Raw genomic sequence first — 20,143 nt, 5'->3', positions numbered from 1 at the left:
CATCTTTATTTTAGTAGTAAGTTTGTAGTTGATGAACCACAGCACAGATCAAGGCCAAATGTAATAGAGCCCAATGATTGTGGTATCTATGGTAGATGGCACAAAAAAGGGTTACAGGGGACCAGAAAGATATTTTGTTTTTGGCGTTGAGAATCATATTTCTGTTTATATAGTTGTTGGGTAGTTTAATGACAAAATTGAGGGTTAATGAGGGACTTTAACAAAGCCATGTCCTGGTTGGGTAGTTGGCAAACTGAGGTGGGTTCAAATTAGTTGACACCCCTACACGCATCCAAAATAAACACGCCACCTCCTAGTGCACCTCAGTGCATGTATTAGAAGCAGATATGTCCAAAATACACACATAAGTGTTAACTGACCCTAATACAATTTGTTCCTTATCACAAGGTATTTACAGTATTTATCACTGCAAGAAATTACATTTTGCGTTTTTCTTGAAAGTCCTTGAAAGTTGTAGTTGGCCTCAATATTAAGGATATTTCCATTTAATATAAGTAGATTAAAGCACTAATCCTGTGTTTGTATACAGATCATAGAATTTCTGATAATTTTGTTTTCCTTTTTTTTCCCCCATTTTTAAAAGGGGCAATAATGAAGCTAAAAAATAGTATACAAGTTTCAGCTTTAACCTGTTCTAGAATATTGTGCCTCTCTACCCTTAACCGCTTCCGGACAGCCCCGCGTACATTTACTGCGTCAGGGTGTCCCGGCTGCGCAAAATCATGTACCTGTACGTGATTTCGTGCACACTGTGTAGAGGGAGCACGCGCGCTGCTCCCACTGTGATTGGACACAGCGGAAGCCAATCAGTGGGTCCAGTGGGCGGGTTGGCCGCCACGACCCACTCTTGGTTCACAGGAGAGACGGATCAGCCATCTCCCTGTGTAATCAAGGCAAACGGCAGATCTGTCAGGAAGAGAAAGAGAGATCTTGTGGTTCAGCTAAGCTGAATCACGGATCTCTCTTTTCTTTCAGTATGACACGGCCCCACACAGTAAGCACCTCCCTAGGGAACACTTAACCCTTTCATCGCTCCTGGTGTTAACCCCTTCCCTGCCAGTGCCATTTATAGAGTAATCTGTGCATTTTAATGGCACTGATCACTGTATTGGTGTCGCTGGTCCCCAAAAAGTGTCACTCGGTGTCAGATTTGTCCGCTGCAATGTTGCAGTCCCGCTAAAAATCACAGATCGCCAACATTACCAATAAAAAAATAAATCTCTAAATCTATCCCATAATTTGTAGACGCTATAACTTTTGTGAAAACCAATCAATATACGCTTATTGGGATTTATTTTATTTTTTTTACCAAGAATATGTAAAATACATTGATAAAGAAATTATTTTTTTTACATTTTTTGGGATATGTATTCTAGCAGAAATTAAAAAATATTGTTTGTTTTTTTTTTTCAAAATTGTCAGTCTTTTTTTGTTTATAACGCAAAAAATAAAAAACCGCAGATGTGATCAAATATCACCAAAAGAAAGCTCTATTTATGGGAAAAAAAGGACATCAATTTTGTTTGGGTACAGCGTTACACAACTGCGCAATTGTCAGGTAAAGCGATGCATGTCCCGTGCCTGTCTCCTTCTCTGTTCTGTTGTCAGATGTTCTCAGGCTTATAAGTTCTCTGTCAACTGTGATAAAACCGGCCTGAATTTTGTGTCAGGGCTAGTGCAATAGATTAGCAAAGAGCTGGTCAATTCACAGCACGACTCTGCAAATCTTTGCTTAGGATGGGAGGTGTGTGCCTTTCATCCAGTCAGCTATCACACAGTGTATGGCAAGACTCTCCTACCCTGCTGGAACAGGAAGAGAAAATTCTAACAGGACATGCACTTTCTAAACAGTATATAAAGCTGAAGACAGCAGATATACATGTAAAACTTATGTAGGGAGATTTGTTTCATCTCTGTGTATCATCTGAGGCTGTTTACTTCACTGGGTATATGTGAGGTTTACATTCACTTTATGGCACTATCTGCATATAAAATATACAGTTAAACTTTAACAAAAATTAAAAAAGCACATTTTTGCCGGTAACAAAATGTGCATTTATTTTTTTGTTTTTGTTTTTTAACACAGGAACCAGAAAGTATTGCACTCATGATAACTGGATCAATCACAGGTGCAATGTCAGGCTCCTGCAAACACTACTTACAGGCTTTGCTAAGCTTACTCTGCCCTTACCTCTGTATGGGTTTTATTTACTGAGATGCAGGAAATGTTAATGGACTGCAAGTGCGCAGATCAGTGTCAGCAGTGGCAAATTGCCCTTGTAGTTTGCTCACAGATTTCTGTGCTGTATAGTCATCCTTAAAGTGATAGTAAAAGTTCGTTTTTATTTATTTATTTTTTTTAAATAACATGTCGTAGTTACCTGTTGTGTGCAAGAGTTTTGCACAGAGCGACCCGATCCTTCTCTTCAGGCGTCCCTTAGCAACGCTCCTGGCACCTCCCCGCATCGAGTGCCCCCACTGAGAGCACGGAGAGTCCTGCTGCTGCGTCCATTGACACAGACAGCAGGACTCGACCCTGCCCCCGGCTCCCGTGTCACTGGATTTGATTCACAGCAGTGGGAGCCAATGGTTCCTGCTACTATCAGTCTATCCAATGTGGACCCAAGACAGTGGCTGGCATTGCTGTGCTCATTATCCTCGCTGGAAATATTGGGTTTAGGTAAGTAGAAGGGCTCCGAGGGGCAGCTGCAGCACAAGAGATTTTCCACCTTAAATGCATAGAATACATTAAGGTGAAAAACCTTGAAACTTTACAACCCCTTTAAAGTAGAACTATAGGCAAAACTTTAAAAAAAAAACATTTAAGATGGAGTAAGAGAGGCTCATAAACCCTGCCAGTTAATTTTTAGGCATCTTTGTCCAGTTGAGGGGATTTCCCTTCACTCCTTGTCCCATATCCAACACAGTAAGTGAGAGGAAATCCCTGAAAATTAAGGGAACCCCCAGGGGATCCCCAGGTCACCAAAACTAGTTTGCCTGTTGGAAGATTTCCTCTTGCCTCTCTGGGGACAACCCGAAATTTGGGCTTTTTCTTTATCTTTCAATGATCATGGTAAACAGAACAAATAGGGAGGGTGACCCTCCCCAATGGGGGCACAGACTGTAATAAAAAAAACTGTCAGGTATTCTAATCCACCTGCCTTTAGCTTTGCTTTAAAGTACATGTAATTACTCATGTGTGACAGTTTTTATCCACTTACAATGTCATGCAAGAACCCCATAATTTAAAACATATACCGTGTATATATAGTTATACGCCAATCAGCATTAACATTATGGCGACAAACCAGTAAATTAAGCAACATTGATTATCTCATTACAATGGCATCTGCAAGTTGGTGAGATATGTCAGGAAGCAAATGAATATATCGTCCCTGAAGTTGATGTGTTAAAAGCAGGAAAAAGGGGCAATCTTAAGGATTTGAGCGACTGACAATGGCCAAATTGTAACTATTACACGACCGTGTCAGAGAAACTCCAAAGCTGTAGCTCTTGTGGATTGTTCCTGTCTGCAATGATCGGGGCCTACCAAAAGTGGTCCAAGGAAGAAAACCCGACGGCACGGTCCTGGATGGCCAAGGCTTCATAATGCATGTGGAGAGCAAAGGCTTGCTCGTGTCGTCCAATCCAGTAGAAGAGCTACAATTGCTGAAAAGAGTTAATGCTGGTTCCAATAGAAAGATGTCAAAACACACAGCGCCATCAGTTTGTTGCGTAGGGGGCTGTGTAGCCGTAGACTGGTTAGGTTGCTCATGCTGACCCATGTCCACAGCCAAAAGCACCTACAATGGGCGTGTTAGTATCAGAACTGGAACACAAAGCCATAAAAAAGGATGACCTGGTCTGGTGAATCACGTTCTTTAACATCATGTGGGAAGAAGGCAAGCTTGCAAAGTGTAGAGGTTTAAAGGATCTGCTAATGACAGCTTGGTGCCAGATACCACAGCATACCTTTAGAAGTCTAGTGGAGTTGATGCCTCGACGGGTCAGGACTGTTTTGACAGTAACAGGGGGACCTACTCAATATTATGTAGGTGTTCATGATGTTATGGTTGATCAGTGTATATATTGTTTTACCTCTCTTCCTTCCCCAGTAGTAGTGTAGCTGTTGCCCCCACTTGCAAGGGGCAAAGGGAAACCAGTAAGTGCAGATGCACTTATAATTACATTTTAATGGTAGGTGATAGTTTTTGTTATAAGGCTCACCGTACATCTTTACATGGTATATGCATAATCATTCTTTGAAAGGAACCTTTCATGATAGAAGTATGGAGGCTGCCATTACTGACTTCTGGAAATGCGAGTTGGTTTTTAATTTGTTGCTGGGTTTGAGTTAATCAGGTGCAAGGCTTTATATACAGTATATGGGTTATTTTATTTGAAACCTTAATATCCTATTTTAGTTGCACTGCAGATGATGGAATTCAGCCTTTGTTTTAACATTATTTCTTCTCTTGGCTGCAGTTTCTCCATCTCCTCACCTAGTTTCACATTTCTCTTACTAAATTACAGTGAGTGTTTCCCAGCTACCCATTAATATGATGAAATTAGGTGCACCAACCTTTTTATGCATTACAATTTCTCCACCCTCCGCCTTCTTCCCACCATTTTGAATCAATTTGTGTTTAATATAATAAGCCACTACTTTGATTTTTTTTTTTCCTCAGTGCTGGTATATATACCTATTTTTGTGCTAATGCTGTCAGAAATTGCCTTTACCATCATATTCCTCCTGTTAAATCTTGCAGTAACCTTCCGAAAACACTCCTGAATAACTGCATTTTCTGGGATGATCCTTATTGCTAATAATTTGCCTTTCCCATAATGCAGGAATATGAAACTCAAATGAAACAAAGTGCTGAGTCAAGTAGGGCAATTCTGCGAGCGGCTTCAGGGGGTCTTCACTTTTGTCCCAAGAAATACTAAAATAATTGTTGATTAAAATAGCAACTGCACGTACTTTTACAACTTTATCAAACTGCAAGGAGACGTTTACGAAAGCATCCAGCCGAAAAATTATGAAAGGGCGACTATATAGGTTCTAGACCACCTTCAATTCAAATTTTGCTTGACATGATTGCCTCTAATGTCTTAACTTTCTTGACACGCTTGCAAAAGAGTACTTTCCTGTTTTTAGGCTTGTAATCAGTCATAAACGTACCAATATTGCTTAGAGGGATTGTACCGGGGTGATGCCTGCAGCTGCTGTTACCGTTCTTTAGAGCGGGCGGTCAGCTTTCTTGTAATAACAACCGATGTATCTAATGAGCCGCTTGGGTGTTTTTACAAGATGGGTGGGATTTGAGCTGCTCTTGTTACAGGCAGCGGGAGGACTGAGAGGCCCGAGCGACCAGCTGGCTGGCCGGAGAACCGAACAAAGCCGGAATAGGCTTTGCTCTGTCTCAGATCTAGTAACCCCCGAAGCAATGTCATGACATCACTTCCGGATTCCTGGCATCCTAAAGGCGCCAGTTTAAAAAAATAGAAAGTATTAAAAAAAAATGCAGATCTTGGCGTTTTGAATACTTTCAAGGGCAGAGGAGAAGTTTGGGGTCTTATAGAACCCAGATCCCTCCGTAAAGAGTACCTGTCACTGCTTATTACTGTCACAAGGAATGTTTACTTTTTTGTGACCGCAATAAAAGTGATTAAAAATTAAAAGGACAGTATAAAAATAAACTTTAAATCTACAGAATATTGGCACCTGATATTGGCCTGAAAGGCAGCCGAAAAATCGTTATCGGCCCTAAAAAACCGAGATGGGTCGACCCCCTAGATCAGGGATATGCAATTAGCGGACCTCCAGCTGTTGCAAAACTACAAGTCCCATCATGCCTCTGCCTCTGGGTGTCATGCTTGTGGCTGTCAGAGTCTCGCTATGCCTCGTGGGACTTGTAGTTCTGCAACAGCTGGAGGTCCGCTAATTGCATATCCCTGCCCTACATGTTTGTGTGGATGAAGGAATCTGTTTTTGTTTTTTCCTTTCGTTCAGCCTGCTGACTGAAGGAACAAAAACTAACCATGTATGGCCAGCTTAATTCTCTTTTACCAGATGCCTCCCTTAGTGAGAGGTGGTGTGCCTAAGAGCTTGCTCACACCAGGTGAGTTGCAGAAAGGTGCAAGAAATTGCATGTTTCCTGGCACTGTGTGAAAACACTTTGCTTTTTTAGGAGGCACACAACATTCTTAATGGCACCCCCGATGCATCTGGCAAAGGCATGTGAGCACATGGCTGCCAAAACTTGTGTTGCAGCAGTACTATGCAATTTAGTTCAGTGCAATTGTAAACACTGTAACGTTCCTGCATAGATGCATAGGTCAGTCTATTGAAATCATTGGGCTACCCTAAACACGTTATGCATAAACACGCAAAAAAGTGTTCTCTCGGACACACCCTTAATGTGATGAACCAGTCCTGAAAGTAAATGAATAAACTGTGAGCTAGTCTTTTGCAAATCCACAGTACTCTGGAAATCCTTTATCATTTATTAAATGTATGTTCATAGAACAGAGTGTGTATATACCCATTATGGCCCAAAATTATTATAGACTTCCAGGGCTTTATTTGAAACCACAAGTCTGAGCTGATAGTGCTAAGTCAAACTAACCGCTGTTCCCCAAGCGCATTGTAGCTGAACATTCCAACGTGAATTTTGTTTAAGACTTTTCTGCCTTAAGCTATACTATTAAAAGAAAAACTAAAACACTTTTCAATTTGACAGTTCTTTGTTGTCATTTGTGTAATCTTGAACAGCAACTGTAAATGATAAAATAACCTTCAGACATTCTTCAGCATATGCTACTTGCAAAATCACCATATTTGCACTATAATTGAGATTTGCTGCATATCCATGTTATGCTGGCTGAACACAAAGGCACATTGTGCATGAAATTGCTTATGGGAGCTCAACTAAATGTTCTGTTGCAGAATGCCTGAAGCATCATTAGAGGTTTAAATCTAGATTATTGACATTGATTGTCTAATTATAGTACCCTTTGGTGGGATGCTAGCAATTTCTCATTTATGGAAACGGGACAGGCTGGTTTAAGTGAACTGACAATAACCAGCTTCATAGTAAAGAATAAGTCAATTGAAAATGTCTTCAGCTTGTGTGGTTGACTCGGTATCTATGAACAGTGATGGGCACAGGACTGGCATAAACTGTAAACATAAATGTCACCTACCCAAATAAAATAGATGTCATTTGTGAAAGCTTTCTGTATATAAAGTGTGTGTGGTCTGTGATCACCAAAGAGATTCTATTGTCCATACCTAATTGACATTTGATTGCCTAAACATGATAGAGACACACACACACACACACACACACACACACACACACACACTCTTGGACTGGCACAATTTTATTTATTTTTTCCAGATATTTACCAGAACATATTCAAGCTATACGTTATATAATGGATATGGGCCAAAAGTGCACACTCTGGTTTAATTTGAGGGTATGTACATCCAAATCTGGGTTTGGAAGGGTTTAGGAATTACAGCTTTAATGAATAGCCAGTCACCCTTTTTCAAGGGACCAAAAGTAATTGGGCAATTGAATCAAAGGCTGTTTCATGGCCAGGTGTGGGCTACTCCTTTCATTATTTCTTCATCAATTAAGCAGTCTGGAGTTGATTCTAAGTGCAGTATTTGCATTTGGAATCTATTGCTGTGAACCTAAATCATGCGTTCAAAGGAGGGGTCCATGCAAGTGAAACAGGCCATTGTAACGCTTCAAAAACGCAACATTAGGAGTGACCAAATCAACAGTTTAGTACGTTCTGAGTAAAGAAGAATGCACTGGTGAGTGCAGCAACATAAAAAGGCCTGGACATCCACGGAAGACAACAGTGGTGGATGATCTCAGGATCTTCTCCATGGTAAAGAAAAACCCATTCACAACACCCAGACAAGTGAAGGACACACTCCAGGAGGTGGGCGTATCATTGTCAGTCTACAATCAAGAGAAGACTTTACGAGAGCAAATACAGAGGGTTCACCACAAGGTGCAAACCATTCATAAGCCTGAAGAGTAGAAAAGCTAGATTAGACTTTGTCAAAAACATCCAAAAAAGCCAGACCGGTTCTGGAAATTGCTGCATTTGGCTGAATCAGGGCGGACAGTATATCACTACACACTGCAGAATTCATCCAGCTGCTTCTGTCTTATGTAACATCATCAATATTCACAAATGACTCAGTGCCACTGGAAGCCATGCATGCCCTTGCTATCACTCTGCCTCCACCATATTTTACAGATGATGTTGTGTGCTTTGGATCATGAGCTGTTCCAAGCCTTCTTTGCACTTTTTTTCTTTCCATCATTCTGGTACAGATTAATAAAAAAAAGACAGAATCAGCTGGATGAATTCTGCAGTGTTTAGAGATATACTGTCCACCCTGATTCAGCCAAATGCAGCAAAGTTGATTGGACGATACTTCACAGTACAGATGGAGAATGATCCAAAAAGCACTGCAAAAGCAACCCAGGAGTTTTTGAAGAAAAAGTGGAATATTCTGCAATGGCTGAGTCAATCACCTGATCTCAACCCAATTGAACATGCATTTCACTTGCTGAAGGCAATACTAAAGGCAGAAAGACCCACAGACCAAGAACAACTGAAGACGGCTGCAGCTAGAATCTTGCAAAGCATCAGAAAGGAGGAAACCCAGTCTTTGGTAATATCCATGGATTCCAGACTTCATGCAGTCATTGCCAATAAAGGTTTTTCAACCAAATATTCTCAATAGACTCAATGCTTGCCCTTTCTCTGAAGATTCCACTTAGTAGTGAATGGGATAGACAGTCTGGGCACCAGGAACCTACCTCATTTACATAGCGTGTCGGGCACCTTTATTCTGTTCCCAAGCATGGTTCTTAGTCCATATGAAAGTTCTGGCACTTTCAAGCTTGGTATTGACAAATCAAATTTCATCTGACTCCCACTGAATTGGCAGACATTTGTTCTGTAGGTGGGTTCCGTTGGCAAATTTTTTTTTTTTTAATCAACTTTTGCTGAAAGAACTGGGTGAAAAGTTTTTAGCCAAACCATGCATGTATCCAATTAGATGCAGGCACTGTTTTGGTATGGGGGTCAGCGGGCTGTCAGAACACAATAGCTGCCACAGGAGATTGTTTCATTGCGCTGTTTAGCGTGAACGGAGGGATTTAGTGATTTCTCTCATTCAGCGGGATTTCCAGAGTAAAGGACATTTGCATATGTTTGTACAGCTTGCACCCCAGACACTTGGGTTCAGGAGGTGAAATGCCAGGACTACAGACTGGACTTTCACTCCCTGCCCTCCACCCCCTTATTTTCTCACCTTCATCCTCCATGTCAACGCACAGATTAGCAGGTCTCAATCAAGCCCTCTCTGGTGTTCTGGATTAACAGAATCAACACCAACCTGTTCACCATTCCCATACCCAAAGGGGCATCTGAGCCCATTTTAGATGAACAAGCTCTGAATGTCTTCCATTTAGGTCCTGAAATTCCGATTAGAGTCACCAAATCTATCCTCTCCTCTCCATCAGGTAGATTTTCATGCTCCTGCTGACGTTAAGAACGCTTACGTTCATGTCCCTATCTTTCTGGCACATTGCTGTCGGGCCTCTACATTACCAATTTGTGGCTGTCATCTGCACCTTGACTATTCACCAAGGTGCTTGCCCCAGAATTATCCCTGCTGCGCTCTTGTGGCTTAACCATTGTGGAATACTTAAATGAACTCTGACTAATGGAACAGCCTTAATAGGCTCTGCTGGATAACATATTTTTAACTTTTTAGACGTTACAGCAGTTTTGATATTGAAATGAAATTGTTGCTAGAACAAGCTCATCCTTTGGGAGTATCTGGGGCTGGACACAGTTCAGACCAGAGTGTTCCTTCCGCATAAGAAACTTTCAGACTCTGTTCTCAGATTCAAACCCTCCAGTTCAGCAGTTGTTTGATTGTCTGTCTGCTTTTGCAAGGGAGTCCTAGGTCTGATGTTAGCCTCTATTGAGGCAGTTCCTTTTGCTTTGTTTCACTCCAGACCTCTACAACACATTTTGTCATCCTAGGGCAAGTCATTCTGGTTACTGGACATATCGATTCTTGCAATGCAGCTGTGTTACACAAATAGCCATGCTTTAATGAGATGACCGTTGAATCCCAGGTTCTGAAAGACAGGAGAACCTTTGAATTTGAGATTCCTATGATACTAAAAACTAGGAAGTTTCCTTCTCAAAAAGTGTATTTGACTTGGAAGGCATACTTCACTTGGTGTGAATATCAGGGCATTAATTTCAGGAGTTCCTCTGTGGGATGAATCCATTCCTTCCCCTTTCTGGGTCTTGACCAGTGTTTGGTCTCGGCACTATCAAAGGTCAGGTTTTTGCCCTTTCTATTCTGTTTGAGGCTTTTGGCTTCTCTGTTCTGTTTGAGGCCTTTGGGGTTCTCCCATGTACCCCCTCTGGTCCCTTTCCCTGTAACTTCCTGGGATTTAAATATGGTTATTTCTATAGAAAATGAAGAGAAGCGGCGGCACTTCCAAGATTTAAAAACAATGACTTTATTGAAGATAAACTCATGAGTAAGCACGTTTGTGTGAAACACGTCTACTGAGCACCTTTGGATTGTTTGTATATCATGTTTCTTTTTTTTTATGGATCTTCAATAAAGTCATTGTTTTTAATCCCTGGATGTGCCACTGCTTCTCTTCGTTTTCTATGGATTCTTCTGGCTGTGGGCCAGGCAGGCACCCAGATTTAAACTGCAGCATATGAGATCCCGCAGGCTGCTTAGGAGCAGTGTGTACCCCGCTTTCTCTTTCATGGTTCTTTCAGTGCTTCAAGGATGTTGATGTTAATGATCGTACTCTACTGTTTTGCTTAAAAAAAATAAAAATAAAATAACTGAGGCATGCTAGTTTAGTTGTAGGAAGGGTTATCCTAGCTGACCTACAATTTTTTTTTCCCCCAATGTCCAATCTTCCTGTAGGCAACAGTATAACCTGAAGGTTAAAAAAACACCAAGAAAAGGACTTTTGCATTGAGTACAAAAATCCTATTATTCATGAAAGTTTTCATGTATAAGAAACAAACGATTCATTAGACCAGCAACAACCTGATACTGGGCTATCCTGAGTAGACTGTTGTCAAACAACCAATAATTACTTAGTTTGCTTCTTTATAGCAAATGGGTCACATTTGGCACAATAAGTTCAGTCATGTAGAGCAAGAAAAATATTTTTTTTATTTTATCTGTGCTGACATTGATGAGTTGTAATTGTGCCATTGATTTGCCCATTTTGATTGGAGTTGGGCAGGGCTGCATCACCTGCCTTCCCTGCTGACCAGGAATGATCTCTCAGTGTAGTAAACCCAACTGAAAAGAACGTTGTTGGATTACATGCTCTCTATTTTCCTATGGAGTATACACTAGATGGCAGACTATTAACACTGATGTAGAGCATTAAATATTGGTTGCACCCAGACTGATTTTTATATTTTATTGTATTATGAACACAACAGATTTTAGGCAATCATGTTGATTTGTCTAGTTATTGACCTGCTAAACAACCAAGCACTGTTTTTTGGTCTTAAATTAGCTGTTAGGAACTGAGTGGCCCAACCGTTACCTTGTTTTCCAGGACCCCTCGTGTGTCAGTTGGCCTCTGATTTGTGATGCTCAAAATGTTTCCCACTAGATCCCTATTTAATTGCTAGCATAGTCATAATCAAAAATGACGTAAATGATGCAGTCTTTGATGAACAGTTTTAAATGGGCTTTAAATAAGTAACAAATTAAAGCCTACATCCAGCTAAAGCTTTTGAAGAAGTTACAGAAACAATTTTTTTTTGTGAATAAAAGCTGACCATTGTAAGCACTTTCAGGAATATTGTTAAGTTTGTATTAGTATTAGTAACTGCTACTACGCCTGCGTGTATGGCTAGTTTCACACCACATGCGGTGGGACTTAATTTGGCAGCTATTCCAGCACAGTCCCACCAAATGGACAATGCAAAATGCCTAATCTCTTATGTGCCCGGTTCACACCACTGTGTTGCATTGCTGTGTGGGCATGATGGGCTAAAAAAAAGTACTGCATGCAGTCAGGGCTGGACTGGGACAAAAATTTGGCCCTGGACTTCAATTAGACTGGTCCACTTTAATTTTGCAAACACGCAAAAAACAGTATACATCAGGGTCCCCAGAGAGCCCCTCTTACATCAGAGTCCCCAGGGATCATCCGCCTTACATCAGGGTCCCTAGAGAGCCAACCCCTTACATCCGGGTCCCCACAGAGCCCCCCCCCCTTACATCCGAGTCCACAGAGAGCCCCTCTTTACATCAGGGTCACCAGAAAGAGGGCAGGTAGTAGGCCGGGACCCTGTGGTTGGGGACTCCTGGACTGACTCGGGGCTATGAGCCCCAGATTCAGGGCTATAGCCCCAAAAGTCCCCCCCCAGCGATGCCACTGGCTGTCACTGAAACCGGCCCACTGAGCCATCGGCCCACCGGGAAACTCCCTATAGTCCCTATGGCCAGTACATGCCTGCATGCAGTACTTTTTTCAGCACAGTGCAAGGCACTCCATCGCTGATCTCAGCCCCACCACACATCAGCCTCTGCATTGCAGTGTAGCAGTTGGTGTGAACAAGCCCTAAAATATTGATAAAGGAATGTTGAGCAATGATGGGCTTGGGCGCTTCCGGATCAAACTCACCAGGAAGCCGTCGCTGCACACTGCCAATCAGAGGTAGTGAAGCATTTCCCCGCCCGCAGCTGCACATACACATGCTGCCTATGATTGGTGGTGTACAGTGCCGGCTTCCTGGTGGGTTCGATCCAAACACGCCCATCACTAATGTTGAGTATGAAAAATTATTTTATATTGAAAACTCTTTTGGGTATTAACCACGTGCAGTTACCAGAATACAACCATTTTCTTTAAAATGGTCCTTTAATCCTGTAGCTGGAGAATGACAGGTGGAGAATTCATTTTGAATTTGATAAGTCTCTGTGGGGCTTTAAAGACAGTTCTTTATTTTCCAGACACTTTGAAAACCTATTTCTATATAATTCGTTTGAAGTACCTCACTGTTTCTGATTTTTCTCAAAGGGTTTCTTCAGCAAACGTCTAAAAGGCTCAATCAAGAGGACAAAGAGTCAGTCAAAGCTGGACAGAAACACAAGCTTTCGCCTCCCATCGTTGCGTCCTGCAGAGAGTGACAGGTAAGCCCGGTCTGCGATTATTTAGTGTTGCCCTGGCTGCTATCAGGTTGTGTGCAATCCAGTCCACCCATCTCCCATTCCACAGTGATAAATAGTCCCATAAATCTGTTGGCGACAACTGACTAGAGCCGTTTGAATTTGCTGTTAAAGCCAGGATATAAAAATACTTGTGACGAGCATCCCCGGGGATCCTGTCTGCTAGTATATTGTAGCAGGAAGATTTATACCATCTTAACAGGATGAAGATGGCTTTATGGCAATAATTAGCTGTCTAATTGGGCTGAATATGACACACAGGGATCCCAGTCAGTGTAAGAAGAGAGGATAATTGTCTCTTGCCCCTATTCATAACACGTCTCTGTGTTTTATTAGCTATATTAGACATAGGGCAGCAGTATATTAGACCTAGATGTGCAATAATAACAGCAAGTTTAACACTACAGTATGCCTTATTCTTAAAATGTTCATAAATAGACTAAAAACACCCCATATACTGAACATTTTCATTTAGATATTTTATTCAGCATCTAACAAGTGTAGTGTTCACTTTAGCGTGGAGCATCTTTTCATGATAGGTTTCTTAAGGGCACTGCCCATTCAAAACATCTGGGTTAGTTGTCTGGAGGTCGGATCACTAACTTCTACTAAGTTGAAGGACTAATGAGACCTACATGTTGTGGCTACAGGCTCTGCCAGAGGTTTGTTTAGTTTGCTGGCAAATATCAAATGTAATGACTCTACTGAAGACCTCTAGTATGATTTTATGCTTTCAAAAGAAATATTTCCATTGGTCATTGTTCTCTCTTGTTGAGCAAACAAGGGTTTCTGAAGAAAACGGTGTTCCAAATGTTATGAAGGTGGTCTGACGTTCTCTTATAAAAAAAAAGATTGTTTTCATTTAACTATGGGAAGTGTTAGTAGGTTTCCGGTCACCTTTTGTACATTGCATTCTTTACCAGCTGAAATCTAGCTAGTTCATTAACTATTTGCTGCTTTTTATTTTTTCCATTTTATGGTTACATTTTTTTAAATTAATTTTCAAACAAGGAGTGTTCATCTCAAAGAATTAGCTGTCATTCTTATAGTACAAATTTATTTTTAATATGTATGTGGTCAAGCAGAACAAAATGTGTTATAGGATATTATGATAAAGCACTGAGGCTGGAACTCTTATGCCTCGTTTCTACTGAGTGGATCGGTTCGGGTTGGTACAGTTTGGAAGGGTTAGAATGGTCCGCCCTATTCAGATGAGCATTTCCACTGCAAGTCGGACCACCAGGGCCATACGAAGTTTCGAAAAAAGAGCCTAGCATGGCGTCACACTGATTGGCAGACGTTTTTCTGTCCGCCAGTCAGTGGAATGTATCGTAGCTCCGCCCTAACCGTACCATACCATTTTATATGGCCCCACATCTGAAGCAGGACCCTGAATGGTGCGGTATGGTTCAGTTGTATGGGCCACTTTCATAATGGAAACACTCAAAATAGTGTACTGTACTGAACAGATCCACTCAGTGGAAACGAGACATTAGTGTAGCTTGTGTTTGGCTACGGGTTGGTCTGTAAAGGGAATTGTCTTGGTTATTTAGTAGTCTTACAATTGGCTCCACTAACTTGCTTGGCAGAAGTGCACTAGCTTGGGCACCTGGGGCAGTTGCCTCTCTTGCAGGGTGCCTGGGGTCCCAGGCGACACTATCTTTCCCTCTGCCAGCATCTTATTAATTTGAGGAAAAGGGTGGGGGGTAGAGGATATGCGCTGGGGGAGTGAGGGACAGATTTTATATCCACCACCCCCCCCCCCCCTCCAGCGCAAGTCCTCCTCTCCTTTAGTGCCCCCTAGCACAAATCCCCCCCCCAAAATCCCAAACCATTCCAAGTGTACATCTTAGTTGCCTGCCCTCCACCACCCTTCCTAGTCACTCTGTCTCTATCCACTGCCAAGCCTTATGTATATTAATGGGTGCCCATGCTGACTCAGTGTCCACAGCCAAATGTGCCAACAATGCATGTAAGCATCAGAACTGGGCCACACAGCAATAGAAGAAGATGGTCTTTTCTGAAGAGTCACATTTTCTTTTAAATCATGGGGATGGCCCAGTGTGTGTCGCTTACCTGGGGAAGAGATGGCACCAGGATGCAGTATGGGAAGAAGGCAAGCCGGCGGAGGCAGCGTGATGCTTTTGGCAGTGTTCTACCAGGAAATTTTGGTTCTTGTCATTCATATGGATGTTACTTGACATGTACCACCTACCCAAACATTGTCGCTGATGAAGTACACCCCTTCATGGAAATGCTATACCCTGATGGCAGTGGCTTGTTTCATCAAAAAAATGCACCCTGCAAAAAATGGTTCAAGAATGGTTTGAGGAACACAAGAATGAGTTTGAGGAACACAAGAATGAGTTTGAGCTGTTGAATTGGCCTCCAGATTTCAGTCCAGTGGAGCATCTGTGGACTGTGCTGGAAAAACAAGTCTGATCCATGGAGGCACCACCTCACATCTTACAGGACTTAAAGGATCTGCTACTGAATGAAGGCTTTGTGCCAGATACCACAGCGTACCTTTAGAGGTCTAGTGGCATCAATGCCTTGATGGGTCTGGGCTGTTTTTAGGTGAAAAAAAGGGAGATCTTCTCAGATTTAGGTGGGTGGTCAAAAAGTCATGGCTGATCGGTGTATACTGTAGTAATTCCCTTTTAGATAAATTTTGTGATGTATTTTCTTTAAGAAATATTTAGGTAATATTCTTTTCAGAATTCAACTGAATTGGGCTGTGATTAAGCTATGATTATTAGGTCTGCTACATGTGTTCTCTTTCTTTAGTAAAAAGTCTTATGACTGAGTGTATTCTCCTGGCCAGTAGATTTGGACACCCCCTCCCCCCAAGAATGATGGTGGTGCAAGTGCTTTGTATAATAATTGTGAATATTGGTACAACTTGCTCTGATCTGGTCAAGAATAAATACTTTTTATTTTTTTATTTTTTTTAGCAAAAGCATTGTAAATGGTGTCCAACCACATCTAGCGACTGTGTGAGTCTACAGGTTGTGAGGATTGCCTCAAAAGTGCCCTACTTGGGCAGCCATCTTTGTGTATCCCCACCTGCTAGCTATTTATTGTCGTCGTTCCCCCAAAACATACTCTCTCTCATCTTGCCAAGCTATTACATATTAAAACACACGTTCTGGGCAGGTTTCCCTGGCCTATTTGTAGGGTGAATTTAGCAAATGCTTTCTTTTTATTTTCAACAGTGCTCAGCTTTTCAAAAGCAATGTATTCATAATCTCTGTTTTATTGTTCTCTGTGTATTCATGCTTAGTCTCTATTGTATCTTGATGACTATTCTCTAAAGTTAATGTTCCTCTTCCAGCTTTGCTTGTTTGGCAAGAAGTATTTGGCATGGCTGTATTAGTTTACTTTCATGTTGCTGAATTCTGACCCGGGTTCCCTGTTGTCTGCTTAGAGCAGATCTCTTATGTAAAAACAAAGGTGAAGCATTCCATTTTATTGATAGCTTTTATTATGTTATTGTCATAAGCTGTGATGAGGGCTTGCAATACTTTACATACCATACATACTGTACATTGGAATGGAAGCTATAGGTGAAAGAAAACCCAGGTTACTGACGTGAAAGTTGTTGGGGTTACTGACATAACACCCCTATATGATGGTGCTCTATCAGTGACTCGAGGTCTAAAAGCAAAAAAACATTTTCATGAGAGCCAATAGGTAGTGTTCTCAATTAGAGAGCTTAGCAATGGCTGTTTTCACTTTATTATTATTGCTACAGGTAATTATATGGTGCCGCCATTTTACGCAGCGCTTTACACACATTTATTATACATTCACATCAGTCCCTGATGACCGTATCAATTACATGTACGGCTGCAAGACAGGTCTGCTGCGATAGGTCACGTATTTGGTAGGTGATCTGGCACTTCCTGGTAGGGGGCGTGACCTCTTGATCGCCATAGATGTTTAAGCCCTTCCCAGCCAGTGGCATTAATACAGTGACAGTGCATATTTTTAGCACCGATCACTGTATTAGTGTGACTGGTTCCCAGAAAGTGTCAGTGTCAGCCGCAATATCAATGTTTTCGGCCTAATGCCTAGCAGCACTAGACTTGCTGGTTTGAATCCCAACCACAACACTACCTGCCTGAACTTTGCATGTTTTCCCTGTGTCTGAGTGGGTTTCCTCCCACACTCCAATGACATTCTGGTATTTTAACAGGCCCTAGTATGTGTATGAATGTGAGTTAGGAACCTTAGATTGTAAGCTCCTTGAGGGTAGGGACTGATGTGAATGTTATAGAGATAATAAATATATATAGTATGTCTATGTCAATAACATTCACATCAGTCCCTGCCCTCAAGGAGCTTACAATCTAAGGTCCCTAACTCACATTCATACACATACTAGGGCCAGTTAACCTACCAGAATGTCTTTGGTGTGTGGGAGGAAATCCACTCAGGAACAGGGAGAACAAATTCCAGGCAGGTAGCAGGGAGGGGCCGCCTAGGGGAGAGGAGGCATCGCCTAGGTGGCTGGGACAGGAGGTTCCCTTTAAAAAGAGGACACCCCCCCAAAAAAAATTACATGCCAAATGTGGCATGTCAGGGGGTGAGACGTCACTTTTGGGTGGAACTCTGCTTTAAAGGAGTGAGGTTATTTTTAATTCAAAGAAAGCGTTCCAGTACATTTTTTTGTTCTCTGACCTTTAATAAAAAGACACACCTGTCCCACAATCCAGTGACGTGGCCACCCAAACCCTCCATTCTCTCCCCTGCCTGGCCACGGCGCTTATAATACTACTGTGGGCATCCGGCCGTGACAGCTTGAAGCGTCACAGCCAGGTGCGCATGTCTCACTGCGCTGTCCTGCACAGCCGAGCAATCTTCTTTGACCTGTGATGTGTCCCAGAAGATTGCAGGGAGGAAGGGCTGCATAGGCGGCCCGAACGGAAGTGGGAGCGCGCCGGTAATCGTGATGCATCGTGGAATCGAATCGTTGACCAGATAATCGGAATCGAATCATGAGATTAGTGAAGATGTGCACCCCCAGTAGTACCTAGTACATGATCTATCGCAGCAGAGCCTCCCTGCCGCTGTACATGTAATTTATAGGGTTGGCAAGCGGTTAATAAACAGAGAATAGATCACCATCCAGGCGGTCTTATCACTGGAATCGCCAGAAGCTATAAAAAGACTGTGGTTGTTTCAGCCAATCATTATCCACCGACAGTGTTGGTTTTTGTGGACTGACCATTTAGGTTACAGTATAGTAAGCACGTGGAATATGGGAGAACTGAAGATCTTTTCTGACAGCTGGGCTGGATTGTGCTCCTCTCTGGACTGTTAAACACGTGGGCTGGATTCCTGCAGATTAAGCGAAAGTCATTTTCTGGTATTATCGTGTGTGCATGCAGATCAGTATACTAGTTTTACACTCTTCAGTGTGACATGACGGAGAGCTGTCATGGCTTTCACCATCAGACGATGCCGCGGGACCCGCTCTGTTAGTTCTTTCCATACTAGGTAGGTTCTGCTGAATGTCTGCTTCCATAATATACAGATGATTAGATCTACTATGCAAATGTTCATATATAAACTAGCTTATTAGTAGTATGCTTAAAGCCTTTGTGACCTCAGATGTTGAAAGATGTAATACATTGGTTTTGTATTTGACATGTTTTGTCTGCACGTCACCAAAGCCAACCAAATCGAGACAGAACTGATTGTTTAATATGGTCCAATTCTGATGATTGAGCTCAAAAATGTTTATAGTAGAAATAGGACTAGAACTGTGTATGTAAAATCTACTAGCAATAGTAAATGGTTTCATGAAATGCTCAAGGTTATTGCAGGAACAGATTGTAAAAAAATCATTTGTTAACCTCCCTGTGTATCTGGTTTGCCTGACCCTAAATACCACCAGCTGTCACTCCAGCATATGGGCACATGGCTCAGCAGAAAAGTCATACAGTCATTTCCCCCTCGATATGCATGCCTATAGACAAGAAGTATATCTCCTATACAGCATTGTTTCCCTGTTTTAAAAGTATATTTTTTTAAATGTATATTATGCAGCAAAGTTATCACTCTTTCCTGCAGTTGGGCCCTGGCTTAAAGGGTAACTCCACTTTCCTAAAAAAAAATAACAATAATATAGCGTATACATTTGCGACTCAAATCATATTGTGATTGAATGTTATATTAAAAATTACTTTTCGTTTTCAATCTGCAGTGCTGTCATTTTCTGTGAAATGCCATATGGCTACCTGGAGGTGTTCTGTGCGCAGATGGTGTACAGAACGCACCCTAATAATTGTCATTTCCTCCTTGAGTGATTGGCTTACTGATTTTCCTAGAAGTCTGCACTATACTTATAAGGTTTTTGGCATCCATTGCAATAAAAATATAATTTTTGGTGAGATACTCCCGTAAGGAAATCATGTCTAAAGGGATGCAGACCCTGCCAATATTCTCATTAGTTCCCTGCAGGTGCAGCAGTTGATTGAACATTAAAAAAATACTCCCATACAGACTCACTCTGCACTTGGACACAGATCAACTGCTATTTATCTGCAGTGAAGTTTATTAAAATCTCTGTGCAAAATCGGCCTCGGCAAAATCGGCCTCCGCTTTTTTTTTGTCAAAGCTTAATTGAATACGCAGAAGTTAGAAGCTGGTTGACTACCATGCACAGCTGCAACAGAATTTGCACACTCCAGTTTTAGTAAATCAACACCAGAGTATGGATCGCTGCTTGTGTTTTGGCTTCTTTAATGCCAGGTGTGTTCTTTTAGAATGGTTATCATTATTCTATATTGTAAGCTCCTAAACGTTCCTCAGGAGTAGGGCGTGATGTGATTG

At 41.8% G+C, this 20,143-nt stretch overlaps 1 protein-coding gene across 14 annotated transcripts in view; it reads left to right on the top strand.

The window, feature by feature from the left end:
• RASAL2 (RAS protein activator like 2) overlaps window positions 1-20,143 on the top strand; it is a 468,530-nt gene that overhangs the window by 358,969 nt on the left and 89,418 nt on the right. For all 14 annotated transcript variants that reach the window (XM_077453167.1, XM_077453166.1, XM_077453165.1 and 11 more), the window contains one exon: window positions 13,155-13,267. In XM_077453167.1, coding sequence (XP_077309293.1) covers window positions 13,155-13,267 — 113 coding nt within the window. The remainder of the gene's footprint in view (window positions 1-13,154; window positions 13,268-20,143) is intronic.

This window comes from Lithobates pipiens, unplaced genomic scaffold (assembly GCF_037356315.1).
Source record: "Lithobates pipiens isolate NorthernLeopardFrog02 unplaced genomic scaffold, aLitPip1_a1.2 Scaffold_23, whole genome shotgun sequence".
NCBI classification, from domain to species: domain Eukaryota; kingdom Metazoa; phylum Chordata; class Amphibia; order Anura; family Ranidae; genus Lithobates; species Lithobates pipiens.
The sequence above is the reverse complement of the archived record's forward strand: the minus strand, read 5'-3'. Positions and strand labels throughout refer to the sequence as shown.